The sequence below is a fragment of the Quercus suber genome, unplaced genomic scaffold, assembly GCF_002906115.3.
Source record: "Quercus suber isolate HL8 unplaced genomic scaffold, Cork oak 2.0 scaffold_68, whole genome shotgun sequence".
NCBI classification, from domain to species: Eukaryota; Viridiplantae; Streptophyta; class Magnoliopsida; order Fagales; family Fagaceae; genus Quercus; species Quercus suber.
This window is the reverse complement of record NW_027069533.1, coordinates 904,571-922,493: the sequence shown is the minus strand read 5'-3', so window position 1 is coordinate 922,493 and position 17,923 is coordinate 904,571. Positions and strand designations below refer to the sequence as shown.

Genomic DNA, 17,923 nt, shown 5'->3' with positions numbered 1-17,923 from the left:
AATTGAAACAAAGCTAATATATTTTCAGTTCAAAATATTATTGAGAACGTAATTTGAAATCACCTCTAATAAAAAAATTAAAAAAAAAAAAAAAAAACATAAGTGCATATTTAACAATAACAATAATGGGCAGACAGAAAAATAAAGGTCCTGATTAGCAATGTCTTGATCTGAAGCCGGCCTGAGCCCCATGATGAGCAATCATATGTTTTTGGACTTAAAAGCGTTTGGATCCCCATGTACCCAAGTTCAACCTCAGCCTTTTGTCTCTTACTGATTTGTCATTCTGGGATGCTGATATTAGGATATTCGAAGTTAGTTTTCCTTTTCTGACGTATAACAAAGTTTTATTAATGTTGTTTTGGATCAACATGTATCATCTCAGCCAAAAAAAAAGATCAACATGAGTCATCAATTGAGATAAGCCTGCCCTCTTCCTGGCCTTATACAGGGCTTATTATCATAAAAGAGGATTTTTGTATAAATAAAATCATGCATATATTAATATTAGTTGGCCTAAGTTAAGTACTTGAGCTAGATTGAAGGTTGATGAAACTTGGGAAGTTTTTATATAAAAAATAAATATCTCAAAATTGTATCTATCATTTCTTTGTGACACTTTTGCTGCTTGTTCCTTTAGCCATAATTTGGCAAATGACCATTAATATAATTCCAGACTTTACAGGTGCAAATAGAAAGCTAATACTATAGTAAAAATCTTCACTATAGTACATAGCAGCCTGCATTCTTTGCTACACACTATAGTGGAAATTTTACTGCAACCATGTTGGAAAGAAGAATAATGGAAGTGATTAATGGGGGTGGAAACAGTATGAAAAGATTAACACCAGTAGATTTGATTCCATCAATTTGTAGGATTTTTTTTTTTTTCCTTGAGATAAAGTTATTGACACCATTGTGAAAGAACGTATGACATAATCACCCAAAAATAACAACTTCTGACAGAGACGTTCGTCATAAAAATAGGCACATACATGTATTAGGCACCATACTCGAATTTGGAACAGATGTTAGTAATACCCTCACCGAGCAGGTCATCATGCTTGAGAGTAGAGGTTTAGCCCTTACTAGTAGAACTTGCAGAGTTTTAATATGAACCAGCTAACCATGCTGGAATCAGATCCTAAAAGAAATGCAGTATTTCACTTTGGACGTCTTGTAGGTGCTTTCCTTGGCTGAATCTAGGTACTGAAGTCAACATAGGTAGGCTTGCAAAAGGAAGCTGAATTTATAACCCAAATGACAGTGAACTTCCGCAAAGCATCCAGCTCTATTAAAATAATTGCTAATGAAGATGATATTCAGTCACTTGAACCATCCCCATTTTCTGGAAAGACAAATTGCAGGTCCTCATTATCTCTATAGACTTGAACAAGAGCAGCAGCTTTATAGACAAACATCCCAACCATGGCTGGCACAAGCTGTGATGAAACAATACAACTATAAAATGACAAATTTCCTAATTAAGCTTCATGGAAATTTCTTTTCAGTCAAATTTTTTTTAGATAATTCAATAATTGAGGGAGGGGGAAGTTGAAGGCTGGAAGCTGGACGTCTCCTTTGGAAACACCAAGAAATGCAAACCAGTTAAGAACTTAAGCTACAATGGCCAGGCTCTTGGCGAATGTTTTACCAGTCCTAATACGTGAATCCAGAAAAAATAAATAAAAAAATAAAATAAAATCATTACAGTATAAGTCATTTCAAGGGTTACCTGGAAATCAAATAAGTCATTGGAAAAATACTGATGAGACAGAATCCACAATCCATATATTGCTGCTGGGATCACAAGCCTTGGAGATGAAAGAGCAATTCCACTACCCTTGATGGCCTTCTCTATCGAATCCTTAAGGTCCTCACTTCTGATTCCAATTCTGAGTTGGAGATGGAGAATAACGTTAATTTAGCCATAAAAGGGAATAAAGAGTGTTTGACTACAGAAAATGACAACACAGAGTATGAAGAGATCAAGGCTGAAGTTTTGGGTTCTACTTCTTCTTCTTCTTTTGCGTGAAAACTTGAGGAACGATTTCTCTGGACAGGTTGTCTACATGTTTGTATAAGAGCTGAAGGTACAAGCAACTGCACTGAAAACAATGTCAGTTAAAATACAAGAATAAACATGAATAACTTGGGCTGCTAAAACACTGTAAACAAATTCAGGAAGTTTTCCCTTCGTTCTTTTCTTAAAATTTGATGTGAAAGCATTATTAATTTGGTTCAGCAGAAGATTCCAGTAAGTCCATAGAAAATCTATAACTCTAAAAAGAATTTGATTGCTGAATCTTTGCAGCAAAGGGCAACTATATCAGTCATGTGAAAGTATGAAGAAATGGCTTGGTTAACACATCTTCTAAAAAGAAAAACGATTAACTGTTTATGGAACTCCCCTTTTTGGGTCATATTCAAGTTATGGGGAATCATTACATTTTCAGGAACAGTCACTCAATGAAGCCATTACTTCAATTAAACAATCTAAACATATGAAGTACAAATGTATCAACCTGAACAGAACTCCTGTCCCATAACTAACTGCAGCCTGTGAAAGTAAAAGAGGCAGGTCAGTACTCTTTAAGCATATAAAACTACATTATTTCCAGAAATACTTGGAAAAAATAAAAGATGCTTGATTTAGTTGCTGTCAAGACAAAAAAGAAAAGGAAAATAACTTTTAAAAACAAGAGGAGTTAGAATAATTCCAGTAAAATTCCAGGTATTCATGTTATTCCAATCCTATCAGCAGTTAAATCTTTAAAGTTCTAATGGAAAATTTTTTATTTCTCATGACTTGGAGCAACTGTATTGCTTAACTTTGAAGACTAGCTCTTTATTCTTCCCTGTGAAATGTTACCTGGGCTGATAAAACTATCAAACAATACCCACTGCATGCTGTTCCAATACCAACAGATAAAAGCATCATCTCCCTTTTGAGCTACAAGAGAAGGTGCAAAAAAATCAGCATCCTCTACGATATCTGAATAATTTTGGTTATGGAAATGATGCAGCAAAGTAAAAAAAAAAAACGTAAAAGAAACTAAAATGGGCCTGGTTAATCCTTCTTTATTACTTCAACCATTGTGGTTTTTTGTCTTCCCCATATAAGAGAGAAAATGAGGGAAGTGGGGGAGGGTAATAGAGAGTTACAACTGCATAGAATGTGAAGGTTATGTTTCAGGTGAACATGATAAAGCTCCTCTATGCACGTTTTTTTATTGGTAAGTCCACACACTCAGGGGGTCATAAATCCACCACCTCATCCTCCACCTTGCTCTTACAATGGAAGGAAATAACATTTGAGCTAGTAAATTCATATATGCACTCTTGATGAAATATAAAATACAAAACCCAACCATTGATTTCATAAAAATTAAAACCCCTCAAAAGTGAAAAATTCAGCTGCATACTGAGTCAAGAAAAGTATCATACAGCTTCATAGTTGAGGAGGTTCAGTTTCTTCCTTCTTTCACTATCATCCTGCAACGCCTGTAATTGCATATATAGATAAGAAACAACTGAAATTGCACTATAGATAAGTAATAAACAAAACAAAATTCCATGAAGGAAATTTTTTATATTTCTTAGGGGTTGGAGGGTGAAGGGTGGTGGATTTTAATAGCAAACATAAAGCATCAGTGTCTATAATAAAAACAACTAAAAGCTTACCTTAGCGATGGCTTTCTTATTGACTGGTGCAGAGTTGTCACCTGATACCCATTCGTAGGTTCTTGACAGTTTCAAAAACCCACCATCATTATCACTTTCCATTACCTATAAATAAAGGACCATTAAAAAGGTGAAATACTGAATGAATTTGCTTGTTCACAAATATAAACATGAAACACTAATACGGCAAGATTTTCAATTAGAGTTTTGGAAGAATGAAAGGGCAAAGAACTACCGAAGTAGGAAGGCACATTTTAGTTTATGGTATCAGTCACAAGTTGTTGAGATTAAATTAAAAATAAATCAAAGGTGAAGGTAGTCACTAAATAAAGCTAAAATTTGAACCTATCAAAGACCAGAAGATGCAAAAAGTCTGTGTTTGTCTGACAGTGCAGTTAAATACTTTCCACATTTGATGAGGATCCTCCTTCCCCCTCTTGATTTCATTAAATCCAGCAACTGATTTATTTATTCACAAGCCATTCCCACAGAGCTTATGCTTCAAGATATATGCGTCTGACTGCTTTTGCTTCAGGAACCCACACATTAAAATCGTGTTTTAAACTAATGGATCCATCATAAACTTTCCAAAAAAGATGAACCAAGAATGAGGGAATGATATCATAAATATTGTAAAAGAATATAGGCATGTATGAGCTTTGGGATTTTTTCAAGATAGACAAATTGTCCTGTCAAATTCTCAGAGCGTTAATACACAACTATCTTACACAATAATTTCTATTAATTTCATCTAGTAATCTGGGGGGCTCTAGAAATGTTGAGAAGTGCTGAGATAGCCTGATAGGTTCGCAATACTTCAGATACTTTGAAGCATTATATTCTCAACCCACCATCAGTAATCAGACCACTCTTTCCAATTGCAAATAGTCATATGAGGCATAGGAGATGCATAAAATCTGGATGTGTGGAAGAAAGGATGACGGGATTCAAAATCAGTTTGTTGACGGTGATGACAAATGGTCAGAGAAACAGTTTTGCAGAAAAACAACTATCTTGATACAATTTCTATTTCAAATGAAAAGAGGATTTCCGGAACCTACATTAGAAATGTTCATTATTTATGCAGAATGCACAAGGACAACATTTTATAATCATTTACCAATCCCAAACAGTTTGATATGCTAAAATTACAGTTATGCCATGTTCTCGACAAGGAAACAAAGCTGAACCCTGATTTCATAAAATTGCTGGTCATAAGTGCAGCTTAAGAGTTGAATTTCATTCCTCCCATATGTTCAGCTATATGCAAATATTTGTTTTCTAATATATGCAACTATATGCAACACAGTTGACCAATCAATGATATATTCCTTTAAGTTAAAATCATGTAATCCTGCAAAGAAAGTATCTTTTTATGCTAGCTAAAAAAGGGGAACATTAAAAAAACTTAGTGTACCTGCTCTGCTTGTTGAGGAGTGTCGGCAGGTTCGCCGGCATCAGCATCTACAAATTGCTGGACCTCCCTCTGCCAAAATATGTCAGAAGCTTTTGATATAAAATCTCCGCTTAATTTTCTCTCCTTAAAGAACATTTGCAAAACATCCTCTTCTGCTACTCCACTCACTAGAAGTCAAGAAAAATAACAAAGAAGATAAGCTTGCAGTAATTACCCTGGCGAGTTGGCGAGGGAGGCAACTACGCAACCATAATCACATAAGGCACATGCAACTCAACACAAGTAGCTAAAAACTAGTACATGATGAGTATTATAAATAGAAACAAGTCCTGACAATTTACAAGGTCAATGAAAAATGCATACATAAATCATTAAATGTAACTAGAAAGAGCTCTCAATCTCTAGAATTCTAGTCGTAACATCCATCTCCAAAGACCAATAAAAGTGAATAACATGCCTCTTATAAACATCATATTCTAAGTCACATCACAATTAGCAGTTTCAAAAGTATGTTCCAGAATACATATCCAAGTGCCAATTACCTTGCTCTTGTTACAAGGGAATGAGGTGCCATTTTAGCTAGAGCTCACTGGCAAAAGTCCTCAAATGTTACCCAGAACCCCAAATTTGTGCACTTTGTAAAAACATCATGTAACCCATATAGGAGTAACTATAGTCCAATATCCAATGACACCCAAGGAAAAAAAAACATAATTTACTACAAAGATAAAGTCTTTGTAAGAAAAAAGGAAAAATAAGAGTTTGAATTGGGTCTTCCATTTTCAAGGAAACTGGGAAGAATTGCATTGTTTTCTGAGTGAGCTGAGTGATTCTATTCAATGTAATCAAAGTGAAGAAAAGGTACTATAATTATACTACAATGACTAACCTGGACGAGGGCTTGTTCTTAGGACTGAAACAGTGGGAAGTGTGGAGCGAGGAGTTGGAGAAATTCTTGGAAATGGGATGTTGGAAGAGCTGGTAGAGGTAGTGAAGCACCTAACTCTTGAAAGGGTATCCATTGTGACTGGGCAATCCAGTCCAGGCTCTTCCCTATGAAATGAACAATTATCTTTCTATAAAAGCATATGAAAGTAATCTATCTGTGTGGATGATGTTGATTGGAGGAGTGGCAAAACTGAAAAGGTCGTTTCAAATTGTGCAAAATTGGCTTTTTCCCAATCTCATGAGACATTTCGCAATTTATTGTTAAAAAATAAATAAATCGAAAAAGACATAGATTTTGAGATTTTTGAAAGATAACAAATTAGAGGAATCCATTATTATTATTGTTGTTATTTTATTATTTAATATTTACAACTTACAACCGAGGAGAGAGAATTTAAATTATGAATGTCATAGACATACCAAAATGTATAAATTAATTGAATTACGAAACTTTTGACAATGAATTCAAATAATGAATGATCAAAATATATGAAATTTAACGCTTTAAAAACCATATTTTGTGTGTTTTAATACCTTGTTATCGTGTTTGAAAATAATATAAACTGAAATTTGGATGTTCATCAACATTTGGATTCAAATTAACTATTATATTCTGTCTCTCTAGATGCTCAATATCTAAATTCCACCTTTTTTTTTTTTTTTTTTTCATTCTCTTCTCTTTACTCCATTTGATCTGGGGGGGGGGGGGGGGGGGGGGGGGGGGGGGGTGTTGCGGTGGGGAAAACTACTAGTTTTCTAATATATGCAACACAATTGACCAATCACTGATATATTCCTTTAAGTTAAAATCATGTAATCCTGCAAAGAGTATCTTTTCATGCTAGCTAAAAAAAAGGAACAATTAAATAAATAAAAAAATAAATAAAAAACTTGGTATACCTGCTCTGCTTGTTGAGGAGTGTCAGCAGGTTCGCCGGCATCAGCATCTACAAATTGCTGGACCTCCCTCTGCCAAAATATATCAGAAGCTTTTGATATAAAATCTCCGCTTAATTTTCTCTCCTTAAAGGACATTTGCAAAACATCCTCTTCTGCTACTCCACTCACTGGAAGTCAAGAAAAATAACAAAGAAGATAAGCTTGCAGTAATTACCCTGGTGAGTTGGCGAGGGAGGCAACCAGCAACTATGATCACATAAGGCACATGCAACTCAACACAAGTAGCTAAAAACTAGTGCATGATGAAGTATTATAAATAGAAACAATCCTGACAATTTACAAGGTCAATGAAAAATGCATGCATAAATCATAAAATGTAACTAGAAAGAGCTCTCAATCTCTACAATTCTAGTCGTAACATCCATCTACAAAGACCAATAAAAGTGAATAGCTTGGCTCTTATAAACAGCATATTCTTAGTCACATCACAATTAGTAGTTTCAAAAGTATGTTTGGCCCAACAAAATCAGCTTCCAGAATAAATATCCATCCAAGTGCCAATTACAAGGGAGTGAAGTGCCATTTTAGCTAGAGCTCACTGGCAAAAGTCCTCAAAAGTTACCCAGAACCCCAAATTTGTGCACTTTGTAAAAACATCATGTAACCCGTATAGGAGTAACTATAACTATTAGTCCAATATCCAATGACACCCAAGAAAAAAAAAACCATAATTTACTATAAAGATAAAGTCTTTGTAAGAAAAAAGGAAAAATAAGAGTTTGAATTGGGTCTTCCATTTTCAAGGAAACTGAGAAGAATTGCATTGTTATCTCTAAGTGAGCTGAGTGATTCTATTCAATGTAATCAAAGTGAAGAGAAGGTACTATAATTATACTACGCTGACTAACCTGGACGAGGGCTTGTTCTTAGGACTGAAACAGTGGGAAGTGTGGAACGAGGAGTTGGAGAAATTCTTGGAAATAGAATGTTGGAAGAGCTGGTAGAGGTAGTAAAGCACCTAACTCTTGAAAGAGTATCCATTGTGATTGGGCAATCCAGTCCGGGCTCTTCCCTATGAAATGAACAAATATCTCTCTATACAAGCATATGAAAGTAATCTATCTGTGTGGATGATGTTGATTGGGGGAGTGGGCAAAACTGAAAAGGTCGTTTCAAATTGTGCAAAATTGGCTTTTTCCCAATCTCATGAGACATTTCGCAATTTATTGTTAAAAAATAAATAAATCGAAAAAGAAAGAGATTTTGAGATTTTTGAAAGATAACAAATTAGAGGAATCCATTATTATTATTGTTGTTATTTTATAATTTGAAATTTACAACTTACAACCTGAGGAGAGAGAATTTAAACCATGAATGTCGTAGACATACCAAAATGTATAAATTAATTGAATTACGAGACTTTTGACAATAAATTTAAATAATGAATGATCAAAATATATGAAATTTAGCACTTTAAAAACCATATTTTGTATGTTTTAATACCTTGTTATCACGTTTGAAAATAATATAAACTGGAATTTGGATGTTCATCAACATTTGGATTCAGATAAACTATTATATTTTGTCTCTCTAGATGCTCAATATCTAAATTCCACTTTTTTTTTTTCATTCTCTTCTCTTAACTCCATTTGATCTATGTTTGATTTCATTCCATTATTCCATTTTAATTTTTTAACCCTTCTATTCATTCACATCTCTCGTCCATTTTTTTCTTAACATTACATTTTTAAACAATTATTTTGATAAATAGCATTGTTTGAAATTTATGTGAAAAAAAACACTCTTATGAATAGACATGTGCTAAATATGGTTAAAGATGTGACCATTTTCAAGAGTTTGGTCTACGTATTTCTCGTGTCTTCAAAAGATAAGTTACAGTTGAAGATGCTAAACCCACCTTCTCTTTAAGAAACTTGCAAAGTTTTTAAATAACTTTCAAAGATAAACCGGCAATCATGACTCAATATGCATCATTTGGTATTTCCAACAAATACATTCATAATTTAAATCCTCTCTATTGTTGCAACTATCAAAATATCAACAACAACAACAAATGTAACTAAGTATTTGTTTCCTCCAAAACTTGATATTTAATCATACTCATTTAAATACTAGATATTTACAATGCAATATGTCAATCTCATGCTTTTCTTTTCAGTTACCTGTCCCATATGAACTCAATAACTCACACCACAAGCAAAACAACGAAGCAAAAGCATCAATATTATTGAAATTACAATCACTTAAAGGCACACGTTTAATAGAAGTTGATGTGAAAGCCTTAATTAAATAAATTCAAAATTTTGAAAACTCAATTAAATAAAAGTGAAGTTAGATCAAACTTAAAAACCATTCTTATTATTTTGTGAGGTGTAAAATTATTACTTAAGTTTTGGTATTTAGATTTTATTAACATCTCTTTTACCATTGACAATATATACTCCAATTGATCAATACGCTCTTAACAATTTCCTTCTTGTAAAACAATTTATGGGTTATAAATGAGCTGGATTTCTACTGGGTCGACATTAAGACCAAAAACCCAACTAAATCCGGCCCATGACACCGTTTAAACTCAGGCGGTCCCAAAACCAAAAGACCCATTTCCATATCCAAGTCCCAAATTTAAGCCCAGCCGCGAAGGCGCGTTGCCTCTTCGTTCCCTTCTGCTTAAACCCTCACACACACCTTGCTCACCACCTCCAAGCTGTTTCTGCAAAACCTAAACTGAACAGAGAGAGAGAGAGAGAGAGAGAGAGATGGATAGAGTGAGGATAGAAGAGGTCCAGTCCACTACGAAGAAGCAGCGCATTGCTACTCACACTCACATCAAAGGTCTTGGCCTTGAGGTATATAAATTTCACACTCTAATTTTCCACTTTTAGACGCTTTAAGGGTTTTTGTTTTTCTTGGTGTTTAAAATCTCTACAATTTATTGCCGTCATCGACTTAAATTTTCTTTATATAAATGTGTCTTCAAATAATTGTTTTTTTAAAAATGATATGGTAATTGTTCTAACTGTGCTTAGGTTGCGTTTGTATAAGCTGTTGGAAAATTGTGTTTTGAGTTTGTTTGTTAAAAAAGCTACGTACGAGGAGTTGTGGTTGCAAAATAGAGTCTTGGGGTTTTAAAAACGCTCTTTTAATCTTCCAAAACACCTAACCAAATGAACCCTTAGTATCATACATTTTGTTCCAAGCCCGGAAAAAGAGGAGGGTTGTAGTAGGTTGTCGGCATTCGTGAAATTTAGTTGCTTTATTATGAATTATTATGTGATTGGTAGTAGTTTTACTTTTTTGGTCACTGAATATGATGCTGAGATTAGTTCTTTAGGACTATATGATTCTGAGAATTTTAGATGGTTGTATGGACATATTGATAGTGCATTGTCATGCTCTACTTTATTTTCTTTGCACTGTCCTCTCTCGCCTATATGTTGATGTGTGTGTGTGTGTGTGTGTGTGTGTGTGTTTTATTATTATTATTATAAAGTGGCAGACCTTTGTTTTGTGGGCAAGAAAACAAAATTTGAAATAGAGCTTGTGAATGTCAATTATATACACCTGTTTATGGGCACCAAAGGTGGGAAAAGGGGTCGCTTGTCAGAAGACCAAATCCTAGAGGCCTAAATAGATCATTGCTTGAATTGATATTGTAGATCATGACTGGTTTTCTGGTTTGATCTTCATGTGAATAACTGGTAATTCTATATTGGATTTTTGGTCATTAATTTCCAGGCCAGTGGAAGAGCATTGCCCTTGGCTGCTGGGTTTGTGGGTCAGGCAGAGGCAAGGGAAGCATCTGGTCTTGTAGTTGATATGATACGGCAGAAGAAAATGGCTGGGCGGGCACTTCTACTGGCTGGGCCTCCTGGTACTGGAAAGACAGCTCTGGCTCTTGGTTGGTTTGATCTTCATGTGAATAACTGGTAATTCTATATTGGATTTTTGGTCATTAATTTCCAGGCCAGTGGAAGAGCATTGCCCTTGGCTGCTGGGTTTGTGGGTCAGGCAGAGGCAAGGGAAGCATCTGGTCTTGTAGTTGATATGATACGGCAGAAGAAAATGGCTGGGCGGGCACTTCTACTGGCTGGGCCTCCTGGTACTGGAAAGACAGCTCTGGCTCTTGGAATAGCACAGGAACTTGGGAGCAAGGTCCTTCTCACATTTTATCTTGGTAACTTGTTTTGTTTTTTTATTTATCAACACTTTTTATGTTTCCTTGGTGAGAGTTCTTTGTTGATGTTTCATGTTTTCCCCCCATTATGATATTAGATGATTGATGGTCCTTCAGGCTTATTAAATAAAACTCTCTTTGTTATTTTGCAGGTTCCATTCTGCCCAATGGTTGGGTCAGAAGTTTACTCATCAGAAGTAAAGAAAACTGAGGTTTTGATGGAAAACTTTCGACGGGCCATTGGTCTACGTATCAAGGAAAATAAAGAAGTCTATGAAGGAGAGGCAAGTTACTAATGCTTCTTTGATATTAGTCTGATGTGACCATAATCTCTTTGTGTTATTTTTATCTTTACTTCTTAATTCTTGATTTGTTGCTCTTCTTGTCATAGGTTACTGAACTTTCCCCAGAAGAAGCTGAGAGTGTGACAGGTGGCTATGGTAAAAGTATTAGCCATGTGATCATTGGATTAAAAACTGTGAAAGGAACCAAGCAACTGAAGTTGGACCCAACCATTTATGATGCCTTGATCAAGGAGAAGGTAGGTTCCTTTTATTTATTTGCTGTTATTTTTACAATGATAGAAATATATTTGCTTTTTTGATATATTCATTTACTTTGTATAATCTCTTTGCGAAGTATTTTAAATTTACTCATCCTTCTTATCCATGGAGTGTGTGTGAAGCTGTTATATGCAAAATTTTCAATGACTATGTTCATTTATTAGTGTCATCTTGCAAAATGCTCTTCCATCAAAAGGAATACGATCCCTGTGGATTGGTGTTGTATGTGTAAAGCTAGTGGCAAATTAGATGAATATCTAAGGCTTTATTGTTTTATTGCTAGAGATTTGTGGTCTTTTACCTTTTCTTTATTTTGAGTGGCTGATACCTTCAAAGGTTACTTATTTGTTCCTTATATTTGGAGGGCAAAGTAACGGATCAATATGGAATGCTACTCTACGTATAACATGGGTGATTTGTAGAAAACAAAATGATAGCAGTATGAGTGAATGCTTGCTTGCTTTTGGCTGCATCCTCATTTTTTTGGTTTATAAATAGATTTTCTAGACAAGATGAATCTTGAATGTGGTCTTTAAGTGAACCTTTGTACACATCTTCTGTATACTTTACGTCCCTTTTTTTCCTAATAAAAAATTCAGTATTACTAGTGTTGCAACATGTGCTTGAGTATGCCAGGTCATTTGTTTTTGGGGCTAATTTCTGTTTTATTTTTAATTTTTTTTAACTTAGGACAGGCAACTCAATCTGATGTCATTACACTTTGATCCCTGTTCTTCATTTTCCTGCTGTTTTTATTTATTTATTTTAAAACTTTTAACCTGGGGTTTGGTGTGCTCAAAAGGAGAATCTAATTAAAAAATTGATTATAGTTTGATCCCTTTTTGGTTTACCTGATACAATGTTGCAGGTGGCTGTTGGTGATGTTATATACATTGAAGCAAATAGTGGAGCAGTAAAGAGGGTGGGCAGAAGTGACGCTTTTGCTACAGAATTTGACCTTGAAGCAGAAGAGTATGTTCCACTTCCTAAAGGAGAGGTTCACAAAAAGAAGGAGATAGTTCAGGTCTGTTTTCATTCAGCTACTAGTTTTTTTGTGTATGTTGCATATTCTTAAACTCATAAGTGACATACTAATTTATAATAATAGTGTTGGGCATTTCCTGACTATGTGTGTTCCATATGAGATCAGGATTCAAGATAGTTGCGCATTTCAATTTTTTGACCGTCAGTGTAGTTAGTAATTGCAGCATTTCTTTCATAAATGCCATATCGACATTGTGTGAAGCATATGCCATCAAAATATAAAGAATTTAAGCTGCATATGTGTTTGACCTATGAGGGAAATGCGTTACAGAAATTATCTGACGAGACGTAACTGACTCTTGAAGTTGCTTGAATTTCTCTTATGACTGCAGCCAACCCAAGGATGATATTGCTAGAATTTAATGCCTCTAAAGTTGGTTGAACTTATCACCTTGTGGCTCTTGGTGGCTTAGTAAATTGTTGAGCTTCTTATAGGATTTGTAACCATTAGGCCTGTTCTAAGTGGTAAAGTGGGGGGTGGAGCTGGGTGGTTCATACAATCATATTTTGCTCAGCCAAAGAAAAAAAGGGAAAGAAAAAGAGAACTAGGAGAGAGAGAAAGAGTGAGACTGAGCTTAATGTATAAAGCATTGTTTTCAGTTCATATATATATATATATATATAGTTGTGCTTCTGATAGAATTTTCTTTTTGTTTTCTTAGATTATGTTGATGTTGATTATTGGTACTGGAAGTTTATACTTATCAGAAGACTCATAAACTGAACTTTTTTGCAATGTAACGGGCTTCCTATTTTGATGTTCAGTTTTCTCTTTGTTTATCCAATCTCTAACAGGATGTAACACTACATGATCTGGATGCTGCAAATGCACGGCCTCAAGGTGGGCAAGATATACTGTCACTAATGGGGCAGATGATGAAGCCTAGGAAAACAGAAATCACTGACAAGTTAAGACAAGAAATTAATAAGGTACTACTTCATTTTATATATATATATATATATATTTATATATTTTTATAAGAATTAATAATAAAGTAAATAAATTAATCTACTTCATAAATTTATGTCAGATATTAATTTCAATTTATTATTTTCTTTTGATAGAAGCTTAAATCATGGTCAGCAAGTCATACGAAGTTTCTCAAAAATTTTTGCAATTATTTTGGGAAATCCTTTTCTTAAGTTATTATTTTTCTTAACAGTTCTCTGATTAAGTTGAAAATTCCAAGACATTGACACAGTCCATTCTTCTTTTCACCAATAATACATAAAAAAATCATTCTATACTTTGTCTTTATCCCACTATGATGCATTAGAGATGAGATGGTGTATGTTTGTTCCCAAATTTATGTTTTTGTCTAGCTTTGGAGGTAACTTTTTTTTTTTTTTTAATGGCAGGTTGTTAACCGGTACATTGATGAAGGTGTAGCAGAACTTGTCCCTGGAGTTCTATTCATTGATGAGGTGCTTTTCTCTATTATGTCTGTCCATGTTTTAAATGTTTCATGGTTGCTCTTTATTATTTATTTATTTGTTTATCTATCATTATTTGCAGGTACATATGCTGGATATGGAATGCTTTTCATACTTGAATCGTGCTTTAGAGAGCTCACTATCTCCAATAGTAATCTTTGCCACAAACAGAGGGTTTTGCAATGTGAGGTATGAAATTCTTGTGCACCTTGAAAATTTTGGAGTGCTTCTTCCTTGACCATCTTTTTAAACTTAATAAGCAACTTGTTACAGATGAAAGTTACTGTTGCCAGTCGATAAGTCATAAATCTTAAAGCAGAAATTGAATGCATTTGTAATTGATTAATAGATATGCATGATATATTTCTCTTAATGTGTTATTATTGTGGTCGGTGTTATCATCATTCAGGCCTTAACCAATAAATTTGCCATCTGTATTGCATATTGTTAAGGCATCAGCCTTGATACTTAAGCCATACAAATGAGTGCATCACAAACTTCTTTTGAGCACTATTTTTCCTTTCCTTTATGGCTTATAACTGGAGCAACTTGGAGATGTTTTCTTTGGCTTGCAATGGTGGTCAGGGGATAAGAAAGTGAAGCTGTGCTGATGCCTAAGTAACAAAGAGTTTAACAACTAGGTATTTTATGTGTTTTGTGGGACATGGGTTTGTGAAATATTATAAACCATGCTGCCCACTGCTAGAGGATCCATACCTTGGAACTTTGTCGATCTGATATGTAGAGCTTTTATATTGTTTATTCATTTTCATTTGATCTGCTAATGTAAACACAAAGTTAAAAAAAAAATGGTCTTCATGGCTTCTGTAGTCTGTCCATGATTAACTAGGCCTTTTCCTGGGATGATGCCATGGTGGTTCCACATTTCTCAATGTAGTAAAATGTCAATTGTTTGGATTGATCGATGATCTTAAAGCTGCATTTGGTGGGGTAGGATACGGTTTGCACCCCAATTGCTAATGGTGGATTGGGCGAAAAAAGTTAGTGACCTTTAATGAGAACATTGTGGGTAATGGTTATGGCATTTTGGGTTGAAGGAAATGCTTCTATGGAGACATGTGGTAGCCATGGAATATGGAGAGGAGTGGGGAGGTTGGCGCACAAAGTCTGTTCAAGGAACTCATGGTTGTGGCTTAAAGAAAAGCATAAGCATGGGTGGGAAGGGTTTCTACAGTATATATACCCATTTTGATATAGGGGAGGGTAGTTGTGTTTGGTTTTGACATTACAAGTGGTGTGGTGACCAACAATTGAGGATGAGTTTTCCAGATTTATATGATTGTTCATTAGTTAGAGATGCCTTTATTGGCTCCTTGCCAGGGAGGCATAAGGGAACATAGGAATAGGGGTGTCAGATTCGAGCGTGACTATTGATTGGGAGATAGAGGTGGTAACCTCCTTCTTTAATCTCCTTTATTCCAATATCCCTCATTGAGAAAGTAGAGATGGATTGATTTGGCAATTGAAAGGGAATGTAGATTTTGATATGCATTCTGTTTGTGATGCCTTAAGGGGTCCCTGTTCTAAGAGTTTTCCTGGGAAAAGTATTTCATGTGTCAAGGCCCCAGGAAAATTTCTTTCTTTGTTTGGAAGGTAGCATAGGGGGGGATCCTTGCGACAATCTCATTGAGAGAGTATTCATGCTAGTAGGGTGGTGTTGTAAGCACCATAGTGGGGAGATTGTGGAGCTTCTTTTGTTACACTGTAATGTTGCATTCAAGCTGTGGATTTTGTTTGGATGGTGGAATTGAATAGGCAAGAGTTTTTCACATATTTGTAATCTGACTCTATTATGTTTGATGTGGACTCTTATCGTAGGAGTGTAACTGTCATAAATTTGAGTATTTGGGAATTTCAAAGACACATTTGATAGAATTGTTTTATTTTATTTTTTATTTTATTGGTTTGATTGGTATCGGGCATGGGGTTTTACTAATTGTAACTCCATTCTTGTAATTCTTTAGACTCCTTTGTGTAGATTTCCGTGTGCATGAAGTAGTCTCATTCAATAGAATTCTTATTTACTTATCAAAAAAATTGTTGGGGGTTTTTTAGCAATCTTATTGGGCTAAGTGGACAAGTTCTGTTGTAGATGGGCTCAGTGGTAGGGGTTTACTTGCATGGATGAAAATGGTGGTTAAATTGATTTTGTGCAAGTGATGGAGGTTGGTGGCATGTGTGACAGCGGTTGCTTTAATTTATATATATATATATATATTAATTCTTGTATGTGATGCTTTAATTACTTTGATCTTTTGTGTTTATAGTGGTCCACAAACAATAATGCTTTTGTCATTTGGGCCTTACCTCATAATTGCCTAGGAACCTTGACTTAAGTTACTTTGATGTTTTAAATTCTGAACATGAATCTTATAAAAAATTTCTGAATATGAATATGTTTTCATGCAGAGGGACTGATATGAACTGTCCTCATGGCATACCTGTTGACTTGTTGGACCGGTTGGTTATTATCCGAACACAGACTTATGATGTTGCTGACATGATAAAGGTTCAACCCAAATTTTGTGTTCTCTCACCGTCTAGAATTTCTCTTCAACTCCTAACCATATTATCATTGTCCACATACTGATATTTGTGGTCTTTGTTACTGTCAGATTTTGGCTCTCCGTGCAAATGTGGAGGACCTAGTTATAGATGACGAAAGTTTGGCTTACCTGGGTGACATTGGTCTACAAGCATCCTTAAGGTTTGGCTTAATCTTTAGATTTGCTGTTTCTGAGTCCCATCCCTCAAAAGATATTTAGTGACGCTTCTGTCATCTCTTCAGGCATGCAGTTCAGCTGTTATCGCCCTCCAGTATTATGGCAAAAATGAATGGCCGCGATAATATCTGCAAGGTAATAATATGATTTGGATTAATCTGTAATCAATGTGATTGAAGATGATTTAAAATATTGCAGAAATCTTCTTCCATCAACTACATTAGTAATTTTGTTTCAATTTATATGATTTATAGGCAGATATTGAGGAAGTGAAAGCTCTCTATATGGATGCAAAGTCTTCAGCAAGACTTCTTCAAGCGCAGCAGGAAAAATACATTTCATGATAATTCTAAACAATTTTCCCTGAATGTCAAAGGTAGTCTGAATTTGGAAGTAGCATTATTTAGGTTCGGTTACCTTCTCTGTCGTGGGTTTTGAAAGTGCAGGAGGTTTTGGTCAAAGACTTTGGCTTCGTTGATAATTAATGTGTGTAAAGGTGAAATGTTTCCGAAGTGTTCCAAGCTACGGGAATTTTGTATTTGTCACATGAGTAGTGTCATGGTTATGCTGTCAGCAGCGATGCAAGTGATGAAACTCTAGTTGTTGCACCATTCTGTTAATGAATGCATCTATGTATGGAACTAAGCTTTCAAATGCACTTCATATTTACCCTGAAAAATTACTAACCCAGTTATGTGATGATGAGTAATTCTCAACTTTATTTAACAATTTTTATGCGAATCTGTGTGAGCTTTATTTACAGCATGGAAGTAGCCCATTGCTTTATATTTTCTTCCTGACTCCTGTGCTTCACATGCTACTTGAAGAAATAGTGATCAAGGGTAAATTGGAAGATATAAATATATATATTGCTCGAGTTGTTAAACCATTACTATATAAGTCCAATTTCTACATCAAATGTGGGTTTCCTGAAATTATGAAAGAAGGAAAAACTAATAATTTGGTTTTGATGGTGAATGAGATAGTATGT

At 34.9% G+C, this 17,923-nt stretch overlaps 2 protein-coding genes across 3 annotated transcripts; one reads left to right on the top strand and one right to left on the bottom strand.

Annotated features, from left to right (window-relative positions):
* Positions 1–855: 855 nt before the first annotated feature.
* On the bottom strand, positions 856–8,103 carry LOC112032467 (uncharacterized). 2 transcript variants are annotated; one of them, XM_065773035.1, is made up of 9 exons: positions 7,858–8,103; positions 6,950–7,116; positions 3,685–3,789; positions 3,448–3,504; positions 2,873–2,953; positions 2,526–2,560; positions 2,014–2,103; positions 1,736–1,895; positions 856–1,442 (listed from the first exon to the last, which is right to left on the bottom strand). In XM_065773035.1, the coding sequence occupies exons 1-9, from the start codon at positions 7,988–7,990 to the stop codon at positions 1,323–1,325; spliced, it is 948 nt and encodes a 315-aa protein (XP_065629107.1). In that variant the 5' UTR covers positions 7,991–8,103; the 3' UTR covers positions 856–1,322. The 2 variants fall into 2 exon arrangements, with proteins under 2 accessions (XP_065629107.1, XP_023920999.2); XM_024065231.2 differs by lacking the exons at positions 6,950–7,116; positions 7,858–8,103 and adding exons at positions 5,102–5,268; positions 5,991–6,205.
* Positions 8,104–9,597: 1,494 nt separating this feature from the next.
* On the top strand, positions 9,598–17,673 carry LOC112011789 (ruvB-like protein 1). The gene is made up of 12 exons (XM_065773034.1): positions 9,598–9,819; positions 10,937–11,125; positions 11,300–11,431; positions 11,539–11,688; positions 12,579–12,734; positions 13,550–13,684; positions 14,114–14,179; positions 14,271–14,377; positions 16,619–16,718; positions 16,825–16,916; positions 16,998–17,067; positions 17,187–17,673. The coding sequence occupies exons 1-12, from the start codon at positions 9,730–9,732 to the stop codon at positions 17,274–17,276; spliced, it is 1,377 nt and encodes a 458-aa protein (XP_065629106.1). The 5' UTR covers positions 9,598–9,729; the 3' UTR covers positions 17,277–17,673.
* Positions 17,674–17,923: the final 250 nt, after the last annotated feature.

Bases quoted from the DNA above. Each gene is read 5' to 3' on its own strand.
- LOC112032467 (XM_065773035.1), bottom strand. From the start codon at position 7,990: ATGGATACTCTTTCAAGAGTTAGGTGCTTTACTACCTCTACCAGCTCT. The intron at 7,117-7,857 runs GTTAGTCAGCGT...CTTGACTTCCAG, and splicing joins AAGAACAAGCCCTCGTCCAG to TGAGTGGAGTAGCAGAAGAG. The intron at 2,954-3,447 runs GTATGATACTTT...CTTCTCTTGTAG, and splicing joins ACCTCCTCAACTATGAAGCT to CTCAAAAGGGAGATGATGCT.
- LOC112011789 (XM_065773034.1), top strand. From the start codon at position 9,730: ATGGATAGAGTGAGGATAGAAGAGGTCCAGTCCACTACGAAGAAGCAG. The intron at 11,432-11,538 runs GCAAGTTACTAA...TTCTTGTCATAG, and splicing joins AAGAAGTCTATGAAGGAGAG to GTTACTGAACTTTCCCCAGA. The intron at 14,180-14,270 runs GTGCTTTTCTCT...CATTATTTGCAG, and splicing joins GAGTTCTATTCATTGATGAG to GTACATATGCTGGATATGGA.